Source organism: Narcine bancroftii, chromosome 2, assembly GCF_036971445.1.
Source record: "Narcine bancroftii isolate sNarBan1 chromosome 2, sNarBan1.hap1, whole genome shotgun sequence".
Taxonomy (NCBI): domain Eukaryota; kingdom Metazoa; phylum Chordata; class Chondrichthyes; order Torpediniformes; family Narcinidae; genus Narcine; species Narcine bancroftii.
The window spans coordinates 159,577,747-159,601,162 of record NC_091470.1 but is presented as its reverse complement, the minus strand read 5'-3'; the positions used below and the strand labels follow the sequence as shown (position 1 = coordinate 159,601,162).

The 23,416-nt window shown below is 39.5% G+C and overlaps 1 protein-coding gene across 1 annotated transcript in view; it reads right to left on the bottom strand.

Moving 5' to 3' along the window:
- foxj3 (forkhead box J3) overlaps window positions 1-23,416 on the bottom strand; it is an 84,994-nt gene that overhangs the window by 11,721 nt on the left and 49,857 nt on the right. The window contains exons 4-11 of the mRNA XM_069918939.1: window positions 20,367-20,450; window positions 17,602-17,703; window positions 14,133-14,261; window positions 13,327-13,501; window positions 11,817-12,122; window positions 11,363-11,464; window positions 10,532-10,723; window positions 6,913-7,017 (exon numbers count right to left, since the gene is read on the bottom strand). Of these exons, the coding sequence (XP_069775040.1) occupies window positions 6,913-7,017; window positions 10,532-10,723; window positions 11,363-11,464; window positions 11,817-12,122; window positions 13,327-13,501; window positions 14,133-14,261; window positions 17,602-17,703; window positions 20,367-20,450 (1,195 nt within the window). The remainder of the gene's footprint in view (window positions 1-6,912; window positions 7,018-10,531; window positions 10,724-11,362; window positions 11,465-11,816; window positions 12,123-13,326; window positions 13,502-14,132; window positions 14,262-17,601; window positions 17,704-20,366; window positions 20,451-23,416) is intronic.

Genomic DNA, 23,416 nt, shown 5'->3' with positions numbered 1-23,416 from the left:
TGGACAATGGTGGAAGGAGTGGGTGGTTAAAACTGGACGTGGAGCTCGCCAGTGGGCAACTATGCCTTGGATTGAGTGCGGTTGGACTTGTACTGATCCAGGCAGATTGATATCATTCCATCACATTCCTTTCTTGCGCCTTCCAAATGATTAAAGGGTTTCGCCAATCAGAAGAGTTACGTTGTGACCCTTTAGTCTGTACAAGCTAGATGGGCTTCTGTGCTTTCCTATGAAGTGAGCTGCAGATTGGATGTTAAACCATTCGAGCTAGATTTTTCAGCCAGTATTGCTCATAGAACACCAGTGGCAGAAAAACCAAGCTTTGATCTAATGGAGCATAGGTGTGCTAAAAATCCAAGACCTGTTAACTTTCAAAATAAACTATTTTTCAATATCATTGCAAGTTAAATAGATGTTGTTTCTTGCATCTGTCAGTGCCTTGCAACTTCAATGGGCTCAACATCAGCACAGAATTATCTGCTGAGTTAAAACCAAAATCCACCCAAGAAAATACAATGAGAGTAAACAAGAATATTAGTTCAACCAGGAATGTTCGCTAAACAAATAAAAAATGATGACTTTTTAGTGATTTGGCCTATTGAATCCAGGTCAACTGCAAAAGAGCCACCAGATCTAATCCTACCTTGCATTTGACCTTTGTCTCTGTGGGTTCAATTCTGTTCAAATGAACATACCTTAATATATATAGGTTGCAGTCTTTCTTATCCTCTCAGTTGTAAGTTTTAGACCTCTACCACCCTCTAGAACGCGGTTTGCACAACACTACTATATCACCAATGACATGGGGTCGAACTCAGGGCAGTCTGTAAGGAGTTTGTACGCTCTCCAGTGTCTGTGTGGGTTTCCCCTGGATGCTCCAGCTTTCTCCCATCTTTCAATTGTAGGTTAATTGGACAGCACAGGCTAATTTAGATGTCTAAATTCAGAAGAAAAACAATCACCTCCCCTCATATTCTTCTACCAAGTACATTAAATCTATGCATCCTGGTTTGAACCCTCAGCCAGGGGAAATAGATTACTCCTATTCATGATATCCAGGTATCTCAATTTTATACAGCAAATAATTATTTCAGCCTCCTGTATTTCAAAGAAAACAAATTTAGCCCATCCAATATTTAAAGACCTGACATCATCCTCAAATCTCCTTGCATCCTCTCCTATGCAATCACATAACTTCTGTCACACAGTGTCAGAAACATACAGCAAATTAATGCTGTGGCTTAAACATGCCCAACTCTATCACAATATTCCTATCTTGTTTTCATGTAACTGAGGCATGGGAAGTATTTTTTAAACCTCTTTTCTAGCTGTCCTGCTACCTTCAAGGATACACTTTCCAAGAATCCCATTTCTTCAGGCTTCTTAAAACCATAGAATTTATTGAATTCTTTCACCTTGTTGGAGAACACAAAATTAGTTCACACTTCTCTGGATTGAATTAAATTTAGTACATTTCTGTCAACTAGCCAGATCATCTAGTCTCTTGAAAATTGAAGCAGTCCTCCTCTAGTGCCCTCATTACTTTTGTACCACAGGCAAGCTTCTCTATAATGCCCCGTTCATTTATGTCTGCACCATTCTTTGGCTTGGCTTCGCGGACGAAGATTTATGGAGGGGGTAAATGTCCACGTCAGCTGCAGGCTCGTTTCCCAGTTATAAAAATGTGTTAATCATTACACTTTGCTTCCCACCATTAAATCCACTCTCCCTTGGTTTAAAGCAATGATGAAGAGGTCAGAGGGGAAGGAAGAACCAGGACAAGAACTGGGCAAAAGTCAGAGGGAAGTGGGTGAAAAAGAGGTAGATGAGGAGAACAGCAATGTGGTAGACTTGATCAAGGGACCATTTGATTTCCAAGTCTGAAATCCAATACTTAGTTGGATTTTCTGCCTGCTATGTTAACGAGCTCTCCCCACCCTGCTCTCCTGATCTCCCTTCCAAAGTATTTTGTATCATTTTCTGTAGAGAAATAAAAATTGCAGATAGTGGGAATCTAAAATAAAAAAAAGGAAAAGGTTGGAAATGCTGAACCTTTAATCTGACAAAAGATCAAAGGCTTGAAGCATGGACCTTTTCTCTCCACAAAAGGTGTCTAACCAGTTATCTGTTTTTATTTATTCCACTATTAACATTACATTTAAGTCCCAAATGTTGAAACCGTTCAAAGTAAATTCACTACTGAGTTTCTGTACAAAACAACTCCTTTAGAGAACACAGAAATGAAAGGGTTCATCCTCCTACAAATGCATGATCACCATACAACCAAATAGATCCTTTCATGTATGTATGTTGCAATAATGACAAATCGCATCACTCACTTCCTGAAGTGCCAGTTGATGAAGTAGACAAAGACGATGTGGTCAAACAATAATCATGGCTTTTATTAGCAGAAACTCATGGTACAATAATGAAAGACAATAGGTGCATATACAGTTATAACCAAGGGGAGTGTTCTTAACAGTAGAGATAATGGACAGCCAATGTTAGTACAGCAAGGCTCACCAGAAGGGAGACAGGCAGCTTGGCAGATATTCACCACACTTCCAAACTAACTTCAAACAACTTCGCTTTTAAAAGGAGCAAGGCAGGTGTAATGACAGAATATTTTATGGAAGGATTGACATTTCATTATTGCATTGAGATTCAAGTGTGCACGTATAGTCAGCTCAATCCTCCTTTTGCTTGCTTGGTACTATTGAAAAGCAATCAAGGACTGGAATCCTACCTGATCTTGTCCCTCACTAATCTAGAAGCAACTCATCTTGCTCAAGATTTATAGCAAATAATTGTCACAACCAAGCCCAATGAAGAAGCTAATTCGAACCCAACATGAAAATGTAATCCAGGATTAAAACATTTTTTTTAAAATGACGCACGGATATGCTAATGAAGGCTATACCCAGAAACCCTGCAAAACACTCTTCTGAAGAAACCATTTCCTTGTGGTTGACAACGCTGGGGTTCACAGATGGCATCTGGATCTCGCACATATGATCCTCTTGTGTTTCAATCAAGAAATTCAATGAAAACATTCTCGTGTACGATAAAAGTATATGTATGATTTTATATTCTTCACTCTTGAAAATGTCATTTTTAGTGTTCCACAGAAATGCCAGCAAAGAACAGAACTGCTCTACATTTCCTCACACTTGACAAAACACACGAGCCACACAAGGTAAAGCATTTTACTCCCATTCCAACAATTCAATTAATGTTTCCTTTGTTTATATTAACACCTTGGTAGCAAATGCTTCAAGTCCTGGACGAAAATCCATAATTGAAAATGGATCTGTGTGCACAAGGCTGAGAGCTGAACTAGTTCTGAGCTCAGTTTAAAAAATTAAAATTTTACTCAAATGAAAGAAATGGTTGGGGACGAAATTGATTTATGTTCAAATAAACTGGTCAGTTAAATCTCCAGAGATTCATTAAAAATTCTGGTTATTGGAGGTCCTACCAAATACAATTTCATATGGTGGAAAGATTCACAGAGACATTATAAACCTACATTTAGAAAGGCACAGATTAACTAAGGGCATTCAGCATGGATTTAAGGGACTAACCTGAATAAATTGTTTTGTGGTTTAAAATGAGGACCTGGTTGATGTAATCCAGCAGGATCAAGTGGCACCTGTGCATAGAAGTAGAGTTACTGTTTCAGGACAATCCCCAAAACATTAACCCTTTCTCTTATAGATGCTACCTGACCTGCTTAATGCTTTCTTTGTTTTCTGTTTCAATTTTATTTTCATTTGATAGATTTTTTAAGGCTTTGATGAGGTTCCACAAGGAACCTATAAAGTAAAAATTCATGAAACCCCAGGAAGGGTGGTAAATTAGATCCAAAGTTATTTTAGTGGAATAAAGGAAAGGGTTAACGGTTGACAGGCATTTTGGATCTACAAGGCTGTGGGGCTCCACAGAGCTCAGTCTTGGGTTCCTTATCTTCATAGTACAATTTGAACTTAAATGGGGGCAGTCCACAGAGGTTTCTAGATGACAGAAAAATGGCCACGGGATTAACAAAGATAGCTTTAAAATTAAGGAAAGTACGAAAAGTCAGGTCAGTTGGACAGAAAAGTGACAGGGAGAATTTAATTCAGAGGGTGCAGTGTTTTGGTTCAGAGGTGCAAAAGGCAAGATAGATGAGAGAATATTGACAGGTGTGTAGTGATGGAGTATATTCCTATAGATCCTTAAAAAGGATAGATTGATATATAGTTACAAGTATATAAAGGATGTTTTACTTTAGTAGCTGAGACACAGAATATAGGGCAAAGTAAGTTATGCTTAAAAACTGTATTCAAATCCAGTTTAGCCACAGCTCATGTACGGTGCAAAGTTTCAGTCACTCACTGCATTAAGGAAAATTGAGACGCAACTGTGTGCAGTACCAGGAACGGAAAAATTTTAATGTGAGGGTAGATTGGATAAGGATGTCCATCCGTGGAACAGAGGAGACTTAAATGGGATGGTAAAACACGAAAGTCTGCAGACACTGTGGCTGAAGTAAAAACACAAGGCTGGAGAAACTCAGCAGGTCAAACAATGCCATAGTGCAGCTTTGTGTTTTGACAAATGGGATGTACAAGAGGGTCTTAGCTGAATAAACAGAAATGACATTTCTCTTTACTGAGCAGTCAAAAATCAGGGGAGATAAACTCAACATAATCAGTTTGGAGAAAAGGGTGAAGTATTTTTACCCGCCTTAGGACTCTGGTACTCGATGCCTGAAAGTGAATAGGAAAATAAACCCTCAACTCATTTGATAGGCTGTGACTTGCAGGACTGCAGACTTGAAGCTGGAAGGCAACATTAGCTCTTATTCGATCTGCAACTTACTGTGTTGCAATTTTTATGTGATTCTATGATGTAGCAATTTTTTTTCATTCATATTCAGATCAGATACTATTTATAGTCATGTAATACTACCAGACTTTGAAGAAGACCGCAGAGCCCACCTCACTGACAAAAGACAAAGGAGGAAAAACCCAACACCCAACCCCAACCCACCAATTTTCCCCAGCAACCGTGTCTACCTGTCCCGCATCGGACTTGTCAGCCACAAACGAGCCTGCAGCTGACGTGGACATTACCCCTCCATAAATCTTCGTCCGCGAAGCCAAGCCAAAGAATACTACCAGAAATTGCATTTAGTCGAAGATTCACCATTAGTATAGACCAGTCCCCCTTACAGTCAAAGAGAGTCCACCCAGAATCACTGAGTGACTGTGGATTTGCTTGCAGCGCTCTTGCATCCAGTTCAGTTCAAAACATTGGCAGCCTGAGCTCTAGATCTAATCCTCAGATATGATCAGGAAGCCTTTAACACCCAGGGTCCTTCTGGAGCCCTTCTTGCCCTAGCAGCCTCTTGAATCACAGTTCCGATACCTGGTTCACGTGAGCGAATCTCTAGCAGCCCGCGTGCGGCCTTTGACCTCAGGTCACCAGCAGACCATGGCCTGTGTGAGTTCCTCACCCACAAGTCGCCAACAGCTCACTGCCTGGGCATCCTCCAGCCGCAGAGCTCCGGACTGCCACCACAGTCACCATCCTTAAGGACATCTCCTCTGCTTCTCCACCTCACTGGGGGATTTTCTCCCCATTATCGGTGCCCTGCATTGGTCCACTGCAACCCCTTGAGGCTGGTGCCAAACACAAGCACTCCCATCTTGGTGCCAGACCCTATGGTCACAGGATTTGAAATAAAACACTGCCGGCTCATTTAAGTGGCCGCTTAAAGCTTGTATGGAGCTGACGCCAGTTAGACTGAGCAGTAGGATCATGCAGGGTAGCACTGTGCAGCCACTCCCCACATGCACCTCTGCCATTACAACAGCTACAGTAGCGCCGCAATTATTTTTTTTGTTTGCCCTATACAAAGAAAACAGTGCAAAGACTTTTTGCTTTCTTAGTGTCCTTTTGCCTACACATTTCACTTCTATATGTCGTAGTGTTAGCCCATCATATGGTTTAACGATGGCATTAACAATCCAATGGCATTAACGTTGCCTTTTCTGGTTTCTGCACCATTGCCCCAAGTGGGATCTGTCATGCTGAACCCCAATCTGGATAGATGACAGTCCTCAGAGCAGCCTGGGCATGAGAGCACACTGCTGCAAACTCGGGTTGGATGAGCTCTTTCACGCCTCCTCCCACATGGTCTACGTGGCACCCTCTAATGCCTTTGGTGTCTGTAGTTCAACCAGCAGAAGTGTTACAGCGCCCTCCATAATGTTTGGGACAAAGCAAATTTTTTTGCCCATGTGTACCACAGTTTTAAATTTGTAGTCGAACAATTCACGTGATTAAAATGCACACTCCCGATTTCTCCCAAGGCCAATTGCTTACACCTTAATTTGTTCATGCAGAAATCACATAGTCCCCTCATCTCAGGACACCACAATGTTTGGACATAACAATGGTAAGTATATTAAAGTTATGATGTACCAATTTGAGGAAATGGCAGATTAACAAGTGTTTTATTGGGGAAAAGTGGGGTATTTGCCTTTTAGGTAGTCACTTTTCCCAATTTTAGAAACGATTGATTGGAAAGCATTATGGGACTTGAAATACTAATCTTCCACCCTGGAAGCAAAGGCTATATCAAGAGTCACAGCAACATAGTTATTAACAACTTGATCAACGAGTAAAACTATTTATTTCCCCCCCCCCCCCCCCCAAAAGTGCTTCTTATATTTAAGGATGTGTTATGATAACCAAATCAACTGCAAATAGATTCCCACTTCTAAACATTTGCCCTCATTAGACATGCAAGATGCACCCAGGATCCCAGACATGCATACAACATGCAGGTCAAAAGGGAAGAAAAAGAAGGGAGGAAAATAGGGAAGTTGTCCCAGGGATAAGTAGTTAATATGGGGCAATTACCTGTCATGGCTGGTCCTGGGGTACTGAGAAGTGGGAGATGGGGGTACCCAGGGGGCCCCATCATTGAAGCAGGAAGGTTTTGTCTGGAGTCAATGTACAAGCTTCCTGTGTGAGAAAGTGGTGCAACAGTGAGAAATCACCACGTCAGTGCAAATATAATCACACCAACAGTCTGAAACAACCAGATCCAGCAATGTCAGATCCAAAAGAATATACACAAGGCCTGATCTCGAAAAGAGCAACTTAAGGAAACAGAATAGAAGGTGTGTCATTTCTCATCCCCTATAGCATTTAAAGAAAGCAACTAAAACTTTCCTGCTGGCTGCTTTGTTTAGGAGAGTTATTTAAGACGAAGCTAGCATTACTTTTCAACAAGCCACAAAATTTGAAAATGAAAAATATTAACTGAATATCCCATTGAAGAACCAGATTAATTTTGACATCTTTTTGCTCAGTTTTATCAGGTTCAAGTCAGTTTAAACAATAGAATAAGAAACAAACCAAAATACACAAGAAAGGAAGTGTACATTCATTTTTAAACCTGGGGTGGAGTTTGACCTTAACAGTAGATTAAAATCTCATCTAGGAGGTTGAAAGGATATTTGTAAAATGAATTTCAGCTGATTCATCCGAGTTCCAAGAGTCCAAAACTCTACCCAAACTAGGTCTCTCATATGGCAAAGATTGCAGACATCACAAATGGAAGAATACTAGAGATGAAGGCAAGCTCCTTAGAGAGAATAAGGATTTACTCTGCTCTAATTCTGTGGGTGCTCTCAAGTGCAGAACCATAAACAAGGCAAGCATTCCACATCTCAGCAAAAAATCATTTTCAATTTAAAACAAGTTTCTTTTGAACAGGATCAAAGTAATAAATATTCTTCACTATTTCTAATGAATTATTGCATTTCCATGTATTTGAAATATATTTTTAACAGTTACTTTATATCATAAACTTCAGGAATAGGAAGATTTATTTTTTTCTAACATAAATCTTAAGAACTCATTTATAGAAAGTAGAGAAGACCAGGCCTAGAATACTGTGCAGGGGGTTTGGTCTCCCGAGCTGAGAAAGATTATTCTTGCAAGAGGGAGTGAAGCAAAGTCAAGATTGAGAAGGCAAGTTTATTCCGTGGAGAGCTTAAACAGACTGAACCTACAGACTCCAGAATTTATTCAAATAAATGGTGAGTTCATTAAAATTTACCTACTTGTTAAGGATCTTGAAAGATTAGATAAACAGTCAATAATTCCCCTGATAGAAATGTTAAGAATCATGGATAACTGCCATGAATGTTGGCTATACTGAACAGAGTTGAGGAGAAATTTCTTCCCCAAAGTGGTGAATCTTTGGAATTTTCTCTCCAATAGGGCTGTGGAGGTTCAGTTAATAAGTACATTCAAGAACAATAGATTGATTTTAGTTATTACTTCATTCAAACAATATGGATTTATGCAGAAAAAAATGCTATTGAGGTTAAAGATCAGTCATGACCTTGGTGAATAGCCTATTCATGTTTCCATTTCTGAAGTTCTACTTGTTAGCATATATAAAAAGCCAGTAAGATAATGGATGAAATCCGCTATCAAACTGACCAATTTCCAAAAAACACAATCTTTTTATTGGGGGGGGGGGGATCATTTCAATTCAGAAACACCACTAAATGTTGGAATGCACACAATGTATTGCCCAAGACATTTTTTAATGTAGTTTTAAAATGTAGTAGTATGACTATTTAGCTGTTAAGCTCATGGCAACTTTGCTTCTCAGACCCAATTACAAAACCACCCTTCATAATTCTGAAACAAAAAAAAAATGAGTGGGCACTGCAGGCAGTGTTGTCTTACAGCTCCAGTACTCTTGACTCCATCTTAACCTCCCATGTGGTCAATGCCATGTTACATTTCTGCACTTTCCAACACCACAATAATACTGACTTTTGGAGAAATTCATAGCAACCATCAGTCTTAATGTAGAGAAGATGACAGGAGAATTAGAAGTGATATTTAATGGCCATGTGAGTCAAAGGGAAGTGGAATTGATGAGATTGGTTTAAGAGCCAGCAGAAGGTTCTAAGGGCAGAATGATCTTTTGCTACATTGTCAGGAAATTTTTTAAAAAAATTCACCACAAAAATCTTGTGCGCAACTACATCATAGGTAAGCTTGAAGAGAAAACTAACACTTCCCTACAGGAAAGGAAAACTATTCAGGTCAGAACCTCATATCTTGTAGATGATTAGATATTGTGTCCTGTGCACAAAGCAATAAAACCAAGTGAAATGCACCACCTTGTTCATTTGTCGTGCATATGTGTAGCAGTTAACAATTCAATAAATCCTTATCTAGACCCTTTTCAGTCCTCACTCAGTCTTTCAACACACTCAACAGCTCAAAGGGTTACAGTGGTTAATGGTTGAGCAGTTTCTTCAACCAAAACTCACAAAAGTATTTTATGTTTCTAACTGCAGTATGCCAAAGCCAATCATAGCCTACTACCATTGGCTAAAGTGGCCAATTAAAATGAACAATTAAAAATGATCAATATTGGGATTAAACGTCATTAATGTGGCAGATATTTTGGCCTCTATTAGTGATCGGAAAAATCATAATATTATGCTAATGCAACATTAATTTTAATGGTTAGAACAGCATAGGAAATAATAGCCATAGGATATGGCTGCAAATAGTTAATAAAGAGAGAAAAACAGATGCAGCCCACAACCGATAGCTGTCAAGAGTAAACAGAAAGCAGAAAGGCTATCAAATGTAATTAGGAAGCAATGGACTGTGGAGTGGTAAAGCCACAAAACAGATACAAATATTAAGAATGTGATCAGGAGGACAGAGGAACTGTAAAAAGGACAACAAAATGGCCAGCAAGAGGAAATAAAGCTAACTGTGGGATATTGGAGGAACCTGCAAGAATCAAAAGGACGCTGGTAAATGAAAGCACAGAGAGCAGAAAAGCTGTTTAAAAAAATTAATTAGAGACAGTTAATTTCAAACGACAGGTACAATCAGTAGCTGCTAAACTTGGATAGCTGTAAACATAAATTGTAGGTTAAGAGTTAAAGAACAAGAGAGTGGGTCGGCAGTTTCAGCTGGATTGCAAGCATGTTGTTTAACAAGAAATGTAGTACATACTGGATTTTCTATCTTGTTTCTTCGCTAAAACGCCAGTGCTGAACATCTGGTTACTTTTTTTGGCCAGTTTCAGTTCCCTTTTCCCCAAACCCCTCTTTTTTTTTCATTCAAGGAACATCAAATTGTCAAACCCTACCTAGGGCATAGTGTTTCAACTGGGAGCCTTGCCAATTTGATTCAAGGTTGTGATCAGGTTTGCAATTAAATGATATCAGAGGCAGATAAAACCAAACTCCTTTCCTTTGCACAACAACAATGGCTGCTTTCCCTCCCTTCCAAAATAATTATATATAAAAAGTTAACAAAAATGGCCTGTTTCGTTTTGTTCTGTTGGGGTGACCTCTGAACAACAATTTACTGAATTGCCATGGCCCTAACAAACAGAAGATTAACCACCTTTAAAGCTTCATCGTGTGAATACCTTATCGATAAATTAAAAGCTGTAACTAGCTCTATGTTTTGGAGTCTATACCTGTACTGGTGTGCTGGTTAGGTTTCTGCGTATGCATTGTGCTGTGACAAACGGAGGGCTGCATGTTCCCTTGTGACTGGATCAGACCAGTTTGTGTGAAGAACTGGTTTAGGGAAGAGCACAAGTCCGCAAACTGAACAGGATCGAGTGACCAGTTATTGAGATCCGCCTGTTTCATACTCTCCATCAGACCTGCGGATAAAAGGCACGACAGAGCGTTAAGGAGAAAATCCAGGGAAACAAGAGGCTAAAGAACCAATGGGTCCACAGCCTGAGAGGCAAAGTAGGTATCTAAAAAAAAAAACTACTGCAACATGAAGTTTAATAAAATTAAAATCACTAATAAAATGAAAAATGCTCATCCCTAGTTCAGATACACACATTGAGGAAGAAGACTATCAGCCAAATTTGTGTGCACAGGATCAGGTTGGGTTTTTTGCAAGTGTGGTAGTCTTGACGAGCAGATTAGTCCATTAATTTCAGAACCTGAGTGAGATCAGAACCAAATGTGTATTTGCAGGAGATTGAATGAGACTTTACCATAATATTTCTACCCTGTAGCTCACTTATGTAGTACTCAAAATGATAGTTATTTTAGCAGGAACACTGTGCCTTAACCTCCCATAGAAAAAAGAGTAAGTTCTAAATTAGAAAGTGACTCGGCATAACACTGTAGGTCTAAGTAGTTTTATGAATCGCCTGGATTTCATTTTATATTTAAATTGGCAGGTTTTCATTTTGATACTTCTACTTACGGGAAGAACCTGTACCTTGGGCAGCTCCAATTGCCCCATGGCTAGTGAACACAGCTTCTGATTACCAATAACTTACCTTGAAACTGGGAGAGATCCACATCAGACCAGTTGAAACTGCTGGCAATACGGAAACTCTCCTTCAGGGTGTCCAGATTCATGCACCAATCGGAAGGAATCCCTAAATCCAGCAACAAAGTAAGGCTCATGAAACGTATGACTAGTAACAATGGTCTAAAAATTTAAGAGATTCTATTTCTTTTGATGCAATATCAGCGTAATACAAATGATTCACTGAGATAGTGTAGATAGGAGCACAAACAGGATTTGGATTTTTTTTTCCACATCAACTAATGCCAACATAATAGATGATAAAACTCAATTGCTTAATAACAGTTGCTCTATTTTAAAAGTAACTCCTGATCGCACACTTTGAGACACTGAATATCTCACAAGACACTATACAAATTAAAGTTCCTAAAAGAGCCATTATGATTTACAAATTAGAGTGCAAAGTTGAGAAAGGTGCTCACCAATATTACAGGCCATGTGGTTTGGCTGTTGATGGTGGTGCTGGTTTGGCTGTTGATGGTGGTGCTGGTTTGGCTGATGCTGTGGATGTTGATGATGATGGTGGTGAGTGTGTTGTGGGTGGATCTGATGTTGAGGCAGTTGCACTTGTGGCCCTCCCCCACCACTTCCAAGGCTGGTTGCATGGCTGTTGGACAGGCTGTTCTGCCCACTATGCGGATGGGTGCTGACAGTACTGTTGGGAGAATGCTGGTAGGAACAAGATGTATGTGTTGGCTGTGAAGTCTCAGATGGCAGGTTGATCATCCCTAAGAAAAAGTTCGAATTCAAAGTAGTAATATATTTGGGTAATAAAAATAATTATGCATCAACATTAAAACGATCTTCCCTATTTTGTCACACCTTATAAGGCAAAAACAATCACTAACCTTTGAAAAATTCAAATATCCATCACAGATGACATTTCAAAATGAAAAAAAGATAACCTGCAATCAAGATTTGTATTTAAACGAAAGTAAGTATTCACATTGTTCATTCGTTAAGGATATGTGAATCAATGAATTAGAGTTGTGGAATATATAGGATGTGAAGATATATTTTCGGTTTTTTAAAGAAACAGAAAAGGGCAACTTGTAGGGATGCAGCATTCTAGCAAATAACTGATTCCTTCAGTATGGCCAACATTTTAGCTCATTTTCTGAAAAGCAAAACTTTGGCTGATGTCCACATGGAAATATTCCCCTACCTGAAGGGAAATGAAATGGAAATATGACTTGCATGAAGATCTATTTCATAAATAGATGCAAGGACCTTTGTCTGCATTTTCCCACACAATAAACTCTTGATTTCAATCACATCACGATGGCTGGATGTCAAGAGTAAGTAATTTCCCCCAGAGGAAAAAAAATGCCAAAGGACTTGTTCTATTGAATTATGCTATTAATAGCATTCTGTCTTCTATTGCCACCTTAACATTTTTTCTCACTTTCCCTTTGAAGAAATGAACCAGGTTTTTGATAGCTGCAGGGAATCCCAAAAGTAAACAAGGCTGGCTTACCAAACTTAACAGATAAATGCAAGGCAAAACACAAACAGATCCCACAGGTAATATTGCCATGAAAAGAATGAGGGGCCCAGAACTTTTAACAAACCTAAACATGTTCTCCCAAAGCCAAATCATATTCCAGATGAAACTGTTGCCATCTTTCTCTTCCAAACACTAAATTTCAAAAAACAAATAGTAGCAAAATATCCAAGATAGCCTTTTAATACAAATTTATTGAATCACATTTGGTTAAAGGGATTCCAACTGTTAATGTTTAACATAGATGAAAGTAGAATTCTCTCTCTCTGCGTTCCCAGTTTTGATGAAGAATTCCAGTCTGTAATACTGACCATTTTTTTTTCTCCCACTGATGCTGCTTGGACTGCTGAGCTCCTCCAGCAGATAGAATGAAGAGAGTACAATGTTTTAATAGAGAAAATGCCAGACGTGGCAGAGTCCATACTCACCTTGCTGGCTGAGAGACTGCTCAAAGACTGATTTGTAAAGGCTACGGAAGGAGGCACTCAGATCTTCAAAGTTATATTCTGAGAAGGGTGGTTTAGTGTCCCTCTCAGTCATGCTGTATTGTGGTTGCTGTTGTGGTGTTAGACTCTGCGAGACGGAATCAGCTCGATTTGTCACCTGCACAAAGTGAATAGAAACAGAACTTCAATGCAGATATTCGGAAGCAATATTGCAATTAAATACTCACATTCTGCACAACTACACAAGGAGTGAGGTGGGAGGGGTGGTGAATATTTGAAAAAATAAATAGATCTTGCCAACCAACCAGGAGCCATTCTCAACCTTTTTTTGACTAGAGCCCCCTTAGGACTCTACTCAGTTTATGGGCCCCTTTCCATGTAAAGCAATCATTTAATTATTTTCTTCTGTACTTCTCTCCTACTGACTACATAAAAAAACAAAAAATATTTTATGATTCCAGTCTGTGGCCCCCCCCCCCCCTTAAATGTGCTGACTTAAAAACAATGGGACATATTCCAGCATCACCTTAAACCTTAAACACAATTAGACCACTGTACTAGTTAATTCCAGCAACCTGAAGGAGAAAGGATTGCTTCCGGTTACTTGTAAAATATATTTTTGATATGCGCCAGATGTATATATTTTATTCAAATCATGAAATGATTGCTTTTGTGTTCTATTTTCCACAATTTGGGCCTGGGAGGATCAACAGAATACCCTAGTATATAATACTCTTGTAATTATAACATGCAATACCTAATTTTATAAAAAGGTTATAAAAGCTTGCCTGTGCGTAATTGTGGACGGAGCCGACATTATTCAGGTTGACGGATGCTAAACTTGTGTCAGACAGGCTGTTGTTAAGGCTGCTGCGTGGGCTATCACTTCCATCTTGATCCGTATTATATAGTGTTACCTGCATAACCAAAGAGTCCATAATTTTGAGACTCTAACCAGAGCTTGTGGTGCTTCCTGTGAGCCATAGCAAAAACACACCTGTTAGAATTAAAAACCTGTTGGCTCACTTCTACAAGTCTCAATTTCCAGCAAGATTTGCTAGTTGCAATTCTCCCCATCACTCGGAGAATGGTTTGTATAGCACGAGGAAGCTACTGCAACAGGCTCATAACCTGGGACTTTCACAGAAAATTAACTTTCCCTTTTCCTAGTTTTTGTACAACTGAGAAAAATTACAATGCACCTTTACACAAATATGCAAAACACATTCAAGCATGAAGGAAATAAGCACCAACTATGAGCACCCAACTCTTTATACAAACTTTGTTCAAGCTTACATATTCTGCAGGAATTCATGTGGAATGCAATGATGCCAGAAAAAGCTCTCCACTCATTTTAAATCTTAAAGGATCCCAGTGTCTGCATGGGTTTTCTCTGGGGGTGGGGGGGTTAGCGGGCTCCAGTTTCCTCCCATGGCTCAAAACATATCAGGGGTGTAGGTTAATTGGGGGTAAATTGGGTGGCACAGAACCGAGGGCCGAAATGGCCTGTTACCGTGCTGTATGTCTAAGTTTTAAATAAATAAGAATACCACTACCCTGGGTATAATCTAAAATTCTTAAAAACTTGCTCCCTGAGAAAGTGACAAATATATTTCAGCAGAAGGATATTTGTCCAATTTAGCGAGCACCTGCTGAAGTACAAATGCAAGAAATATTTCAGTCTGCATTCCCACTGTTCAAGAAACAGTACGACATAACAAGTACACCCTTCAATAAACATTTCAAAGCTCTGCAAATATTCTTCTTCTATAATTGCAGATTCAAAATTTCCTTTAAATTTTTAAAACACAGACAGAAGAACAATCTGCCGCTCCAACATATTCAGCAATCAGCAAGATCATGACTGCTTCTGGACCTCAAGACAATTTCTTGCCACTTCAAAACATTCCAAATTTCAAGATTTACAGAGTAAATTGAAGAAATGTTCCCACCACTTTCCTAAATTGTTCATTAATATTGGCCACAAAAACACCAGCCCATGCATTAACTCTTAAGCCACAATATTTAAGTGCTAAAATCCACTGTTGGAGAGATCATCAAATCAACACACTAATTGCTTGTCAAGGGATTTATATAGGAGTATCACTTCATCTGCATTAAAGCAATACCCAAGAACAAGTTGCACCTTTGTGAATTTTAATCTAATGATTAATTCTCTAGATAAATGCACATCCAAGAATAAACTCACATCCCTCATCAACATTTGTTACTCACATATAAATTATTCAAATTGAGCAGTTCTCTTCTCTCACACACACATATAAACCACATTTACCAGAACTTTGAGGTGAGGTATCACTACCTCTAAAATATCTAATCTCAACCCATCTTATTGGGTTGTTTTTAAAATAGAAATTCCCTACTTCCTGATTAAATGCATGCTTATTGGCATGTTATTCTTAAAAGGAATCCAGGATTTTGTTTGAAAATTAAATAGGTGATTCACATTTAACCTTTTTGTTATGAATGTATTGTCAGCCTTCGTGCGCTCTCTCTCTCTCTCTTACATACACAATTATTTTGTTGCCTTTGTACAAGAGATATTTTTGGCACTAACCCAAATCTAGGCTATTCCTCCTTCCAACAAGATGATATAAAAAGGCACAAAAGTCCTAAACCACAGGCTTTTTTTTGCTGCAAATCTGTGCTGATTTAATTGATCTTCACTGGAAGACCAAATGGATAATTAAATCCGGCCTCATCTTTCTCCTTGACCTCTTCATTAGTACAAGTCAGGGGAGTATACACGTCAATATATAGATGCACCAAATTTCTTACTGGTGGCAACCACACAGGTACACAAGAGGCACCAACAACAGCACAAATTAAATTACCATAATATGCCACCTTAAAAAAGGTGGCACCTTCCACTGAAAATATTACAGTGTATTCTTGCTGTCAAAATTAGGTTAACAATGTATATTTTGGATATATTTTCTTAAATTTAAATTGTAACTTGAGACACTTAGTCACAACAATATAAAGATGATTAGAAATTCTGACAATATTTTTGAGAAGAACAAAAGTTATCCCAGTCAAATTGGACTCCAAGAGCTCATCTGCATTGTAATATGGAATATGGCTTTCAATTTACAATGTGGCGATTTATTACTCAAGTCATTGCACGAATACTTTGAAACAAAGATACACATTTTAAAACAAACTGCTCTCCTGAAGGTACCAACAATTTACAGATACATAGTTAATCTGCTCAGGAAGCCAATCTCTACGCAGATTTCTGTTTGAAGAGCATCACCTTGATCACAAACTCTTCTCACTGCTACCTTCGGGAAGAAGCCTTAAGACCAGGACCTCTTGGTTCAAGAACAACTTCCTTCCAACAGCTTGATCCTTCCCACACCCCCCACCCACTTGTTATACTAATGAAGGACTGCTCAGGCACCACAAGTTATCTGTTCTAATAGCAGTGAGAAGAGTTTGTGATCAAGGTGATGCTATTCAAACAGAAATCTGCATAGAGATCGACTTCCTGAGCTATGTATCTGTAAATTGTTGGTACCTTCAGGAGAGCAGTTTATTTTTAAAATGTGTATCTTTGTTTCAAAGTATTCGTGCAATGACTTGAGTAATAAATCGCCACATTGTAAATTGAAACTCAGTCAAAAAAATGTAAATAGTAAGTAAGATTAATAGCACATACTGTAGAAGATGTTACAGCGCAGTACAGGCCCTTCGGTCCACAATGTTGTGGCGACCTATAAAAACCTACTCAACAATCTAAACCTTCCCTGACACCTATAAGCCTCTATTTTTCTTGCATCCATGTGCCTGTCTTTTAAATGTCCCTATTATACCAGCCTCTACACCATTCCTGGCAATGCATTCCAGGCATTAAATTGTGCTAAATTGGAGGGTTTTTTTCCCTCAAATTAGGATATAATGGCAAGTATCTTATGTTTTAGCTAAAGAAAAAATATTAGACACAATGTCTTAAAAAGATTTAAATGTTATCTTTACTAGAAACTTAGAAAAATAGGAGCAGGCCATTCTGGCCTTCAATGGCTAATCCTCTAAATACATTTCCTCCTCTCCTCCCACAAAAGATAGCTCTTTAAAATATTCAATGAATTGGCCTCCAGTTTTCAATGGTAAAGAACTGCCCAAGTTCAGCACTCATTTCATAAGTTCACAGGAAATTTCTTGTGTTGCTATAATAAATATTTAATCAACAGTCATTGCAATAAGGCATATATATATTTTTTTAAAAAGCAGTACTTTGTTAGTCACAGTGTTGATTGCCAAGGTTGGAGAGGCACTTCCAGAGATGATGCAGTCCATTCCTAAAGGCTCCGAGTCTAGACTGTAGGGTGTTGAAGCCTGTCATAAAGACAGAAAAGAAAAAGAAATTAGCTTCAAAATACTCACTATTTTAAAGCTACAATATGGACCGATTTTATTTGTATCAACAATACAAAAGATAAATGTTTCTAATCTGTCTGCAAACCTACAAAGGAAACTACAGCAACATGACCCTTTCAATAATTATTAAATTACATATAGCAATTTTAATCCTTTTCCTGCAATTGGTGATTCTGGAGTTACATCTCAAAATGATAGATTACCATTCTTGCATGGCAAGACTAGCCAATGCACTTCGAGCCATCTGATCATGCAATGCATCATGGACAAATCTCATCATGTCCACACACATTCATAAATATGTACTTCGCATTATATGTCATTGGACAGGTAAAGAAGTGGAAATCTTTCAAGTATTTTATTTGGAATGCCTTCCACCCATATGAACAGTTGCAAACCACCTTTCAATCCCTAAATAATTAAGTGTTAATTTTAATTATACCTCAGGCAAGTCCAAATGGATCAACGCTGGATTCTTTTTTTATTACGACATGGGAGACCACTTGGCTCATCAGGTAAACACCTGCACCCTACAGAGCAATCAAATCAGTCTCATTCCCACTCTCCATATTTTCATACATCCTTGTCATTTATTTCTTTGACATACCTTATTATTCTTTTGAGTTACAGTAGCCAATCTACCAGCATATTTTCGGAGAGTGGGAGGACCCACAGGGTCATGGGGAAAACAGGAAAACTCAACAAAGAAAGCAGCCATGATCAATAATGGACCTGGTCCCTTTGATGCTGAAAGGCCAGTGTTTATTTCTGTACCACTTCAATGTTCAACAAAACCCTGGTCACCACATGAGATAATCTGTCCATTAATTTGTCCTGTCTTTTATGAATGAATATAATTAAACAGATTTATTGTTATGACAATCCACATTACTCACTAGCTGTACTAAATTAATTTAGAATAAATCAAGCAATATACATACATATTATTTTACACTTTTAGTCTTAATGTAGCTAAACTTTAAATTGACAGTATTGCTGGTAGATTATTTAATACTGTTTTACTGTCAATTTGACATTTAAATCAGATACCTTGAATTTCAGTGTTTTTTGAGTGAAACTATTTAAGGGTCATTTCACATTAATCCTGTGAGAAATTACACTGGAACAATGAGAGTTGAGCATTTCTAATACCTTAAAATTTACAAAGGTCTGCAGTCACCACATTAACCACCACAAAATCAGAGTGGAAGGAAGCCATCTTCACTCCTTCAGCGATAAAGGAAAAAAGACAACACTAAGAGAGGAAGGGGGAGTTTTGCGGCTGGCTGCTGGAAACTAGTGGTGTTCCTCAGGGGTTGGAGTTGGATCCCTACTTTTCACGTTTATATATAAATTATTTCGATAATGGAATTAATGATTTTGCGGCCAGCTTTGCAGATGGTATGAAGATAGATGGTGGGCTAGAAGCAGGGAGTCTGCAGAGGAACTTGAACAGATTGGGAGAAAGGGCAAAGAGGTGACAAATACAATACAGTGTAGGGTCATGACAGAAAAAAAAGAGTAGACAATTTTCTAAATGGGAAGAGAATTCAGAAAGTGGATATTCAAAGGGACTTAGGATTCCTAAGTCAAAGTTAGCATTCATTTCAAGAGGATTAGAAAATAAAAGATAAGGTGTTAGAGTATTGAGAACAGATTGGGACACTATCTGTAAGGAAGGATGTGCTGGTATTGGAGAAGGTCCAGAGGAGGTTTATAAAAATGAACCCTGGAGTGAGAGGGTTAACATAGGAGGAGCATTTGATGGCCCTGGGTCTGTATTCACTGGTGTTTAGAAGAGAGACGAGGATAAATTTCTTCAGCCAGAGGGTGGTAAATCTGTGGAGGCCAAATCATTTGATGTTCAATGGTTCTTGATTAGAAAGTGTGTCAAAGGTTATGAAATGAAGGAAGGAAAATGTGATCGAGAGGAAATGTACCTTAGCCATGTTTTGAATGGTGGAGCACACTCAATGAGCCGAATGTCCTAATTCTGCTCACAAGTCTTCTAGTCTTAAGACAATAATGATGGATTTGGACCACAGTATTTTAAATTTAAATTACATTTTACATTTATTTACAACACGGTAGAAGCCGATTCCAGGCATTTCAACCCTTGCTGCCCAAATTAATCTTCAATCCTGTACATCGTGGAGGGTGGGAGAAAATTGGAGCACCAGGGAAAACCAACAATGGCACATGTAGAAAGTACAAACTCCTTGCAGAGAGCACCAGATTTGAACCCAGGTTCACTGGCGCTGTTATAGTGTTGCACTAACTGCTATACTAACCATGTGCCCTGAAAGATCACAGGTCAATCCTTCTCACTATTTGGTCCAGGAATTTCCCTCACATTCCCACCATCTGCACTGCTTCCCAAAACCCTGCAACTTGTCTACCCAAATTCAGGCCCTAATTCACAGCCAGTGGCGATTATTCGTCCACCTCATTTCCTATCTTTGAATGCTAAAATATATATACACACACATAAAAAATAATTTAATGACCACTTATGACATCACATTTAATGTAGCTCATTGCAAACTCAAAGTTCCATTCCAGTTTTAAATAATGCCATGCTAATCATAATTTCACAAGTTAGACTTAGTCTCTAGACCTACCCTTTCTCCTGATCGCGGCCTCTTCTTTGGCCGAGTAGGCAGTGTGTCCTCCTTTGGGTTAGTGTCAATAGCCCAGTATGAACCCTTAAAAAAAAGCATAAAGTTGGAATCAGCCACAATTCTCATTAAATTTACATTTTTTTTGATAGGTACAGGCATCTTTAACTATTGATATATATTCTTGAATAAAATGCAATAAATATTCTTGCTTGACAAATTATTTTTAAACCATTCTTTTGCCTCGAGACAGCAGCTATTGTGTGCTTTCATTTTGGATTTTACATATTCATAACCAAAGGACCTCTCCATGGACCATATGTACCAGACTTTCCAAATCATTGGTATGAGGAACCTGTCAGTTATTAAGAAAACAAACCTCTTCTTCAAATACATTTTTAAAAATTCTTTCTGTACAGAACTGGTTTACAAGGCCAGTGCTCTAACCATTGAACTATTGGAGCCTCTGTTTTCTGTACAGAACTGGAAGAGTCCTCATATTCCAGGATTCTATTCCTTGACTTCAGCTCAGCATTTAATACTATCATACCCAGAGACTGGTGGAGAAGCTGTCCTCGCTGGGACTCAACACCCCTTTCTTTAACTGGATTCTGGACAGAATATTGAGCACCGTCAATCAGATCATTGATGCCCTTCAGGGCTGTGTGCTCAGTTTCCTCCTGTTCACGCAACTGAACCACGACTGCAATGCCAGATCCAGTTCCAAAATAGTCATCAAATTTGCAGATGACACAACAGTAGTTAGCCTCATTAAGCAATAATGATGAGTCAAAATACAGAGAAGACTTGGAAAACCTCTTGAAATGGTGCAAGAATAACAACACCCGATTCTCAATGTGCTCAAGACAAAGGAGATGATTGTGAACTTCATTCAGAAACAGCTTCTTCCACAGGTAGTGAGAATGCAGAGTAACTGAAGGAACTGCTCACACTGCTCATATTTATGAAACAATATTTATTTATTTGTCTGCATACTTGTCCTGCCGACATCTGTGTAATGTCTGGTTGTGTGTCTGCACGTTTTGCACCGAGGACCAGAGAACACTATTTTGTTGTGCTGTACTTGTGCAATCAGATGATAATATAAAAATACAATGCTGGAGAAACTCAGCTGTTCAAACAATGTCCCTTTATCAAGTCAAGATAAAAGCACATAACTGACGTCTCGGGCTTAAAAAGGTAAGGGGGGAGGCATGGTCACAAAGGCAGGAAGTAATAGGTGGAGAAGGGAGAGAGGGCACAGCAGCAAGCAAGGGGAGGAAGGATGGCTAGGTGAATAGAGGGGGAATGGGTGGAGAGCTGAGGGAAAGAGGACAGGGGTAAGGGAAGAGCAGGGAAAAGGAAAGCAGGTTAGCAGAAACTGGAAAAGTCGACGTTAATGCCATCTGGCTGGAGAGTGGCTAGTAGGAAAATCAGGTGCTGTTCCTCCAATTTCTGGGTGGTCTTGGTGGGACATTACAAGGCCATGGATAGACACGTGAGCATGGAAGTGGATTGGAGAACTGAAATGGTTGACCACTGGGAGGTCCCTGTCACTGATGCATATGGAATAAAGGTGCTCCGAGAGGCCACTGGGAGCTCCCTGTCATGGTGCAGACAGAGTGAAGGTCCTCAGCGATTTTCACCGTTTTGCAGTAGTCAGAAGTAAAACACCAAAGTCTGCAGACGCCCATCAGAGTTCACAGAGGAACACCTGATTTTCCGTTTGGGCATTCTCCAGCCAGATGACATTAACATCAAGTTTTATGTTTTCTGCTAACCTGCTCTCAATTCCCCCATCACCTTTATCTCAACAGCACCTAATGGCCTGAATACACTTGAGATTGTCTGCTCTGGGAAGCTAAGCAGCTCAGGACTGGTCAGTACTTGGAGGGGAGACCGCCTGGGCACACCAGGAGCTGTAGATTTCTGTGAGGGGCACTGGACAACGTGGTACCTCTCTGTCTGCCTTAAAGTATTTCATTTATGTTACATTATAAAATGTAGTGATAATACCTTTGCATTTACCTTTTAAACCTTTTACCTTTACCACTCCACCCCCATCCCTCTCTATTCACCTAGCTAACACTCCTCCCCTTGCTTGCTGCTGTGTCCTCCCTCCCTTCTCCACCTATTACCTCCTGCCTTTGTGATGATGCCTCCCCTTACCTCCACCCACCCGCCCAACCCCCGGACACCTGCCGACATTTTTTCGTACCTCGACAAAGGGCTCAAGCCCAAAACGCCAGTGATTTATTTTTTAACCTTTACAAAGTACAGTTTGACCAGCCAAGTTTCTCCAGCATTATGTTATTACTTCAACCACATTATCTGCAGACGTTTGTGCTTTACAGATAATATACTCGACTTCAGGAGGACCAGGGATGACCATCCTTTACCACACATTAATGGCTCAGAAGTGGAGAGCACAAAGCTCCTCTGATGCCCTTAAGAACTGACATCTCCTCATTTGTCAGGAAGGTGCAAAAATGATTTAACAGGCTGAGGCAGTCAAGGGTACTGGCCACTTCTGTTAATTTTCTATAGGAGCTCGATCAACGGCATCCTGGCCAGTTGCATCACAGAGTGGTATGATTGCTGAAGAGTAGTGATTCCCAAAGTGAGTGCTGCCACTCCCCTGGGGGTGGTGCGAAGATCCAAGGGGGTAGTGAGGAGAAAGAGGTATTCAGGGGGCAGTGAATAAAAATAGAGAAGTGAATGTTTGTTTGTTTGTTTCTTGATGACATGCTCTAGACAGGAGAGACATCAGGTTCAGGTTGCAATGTACATTTAAATTGCGTATAAATACACTGACCCCCCCCACACATCCCCCCATTTTTGGCCCCAGCTAGCCGCCCATCGAACTCCCAACAGCTGACCCTCACCAACCACTTGCCCATCGAGCTTGTGATGGCCAATCCTCGCCCCAACCACCTGACCATCAAGCACCCGATGACCCAATCGTGGTTCCTCGCCCTGGCCGCCTGTCCACCGTGCTCCTGACAGCTGATCCTCGCCCTGACCACCGGTCATCCAGCACCAACGGCTGTCCA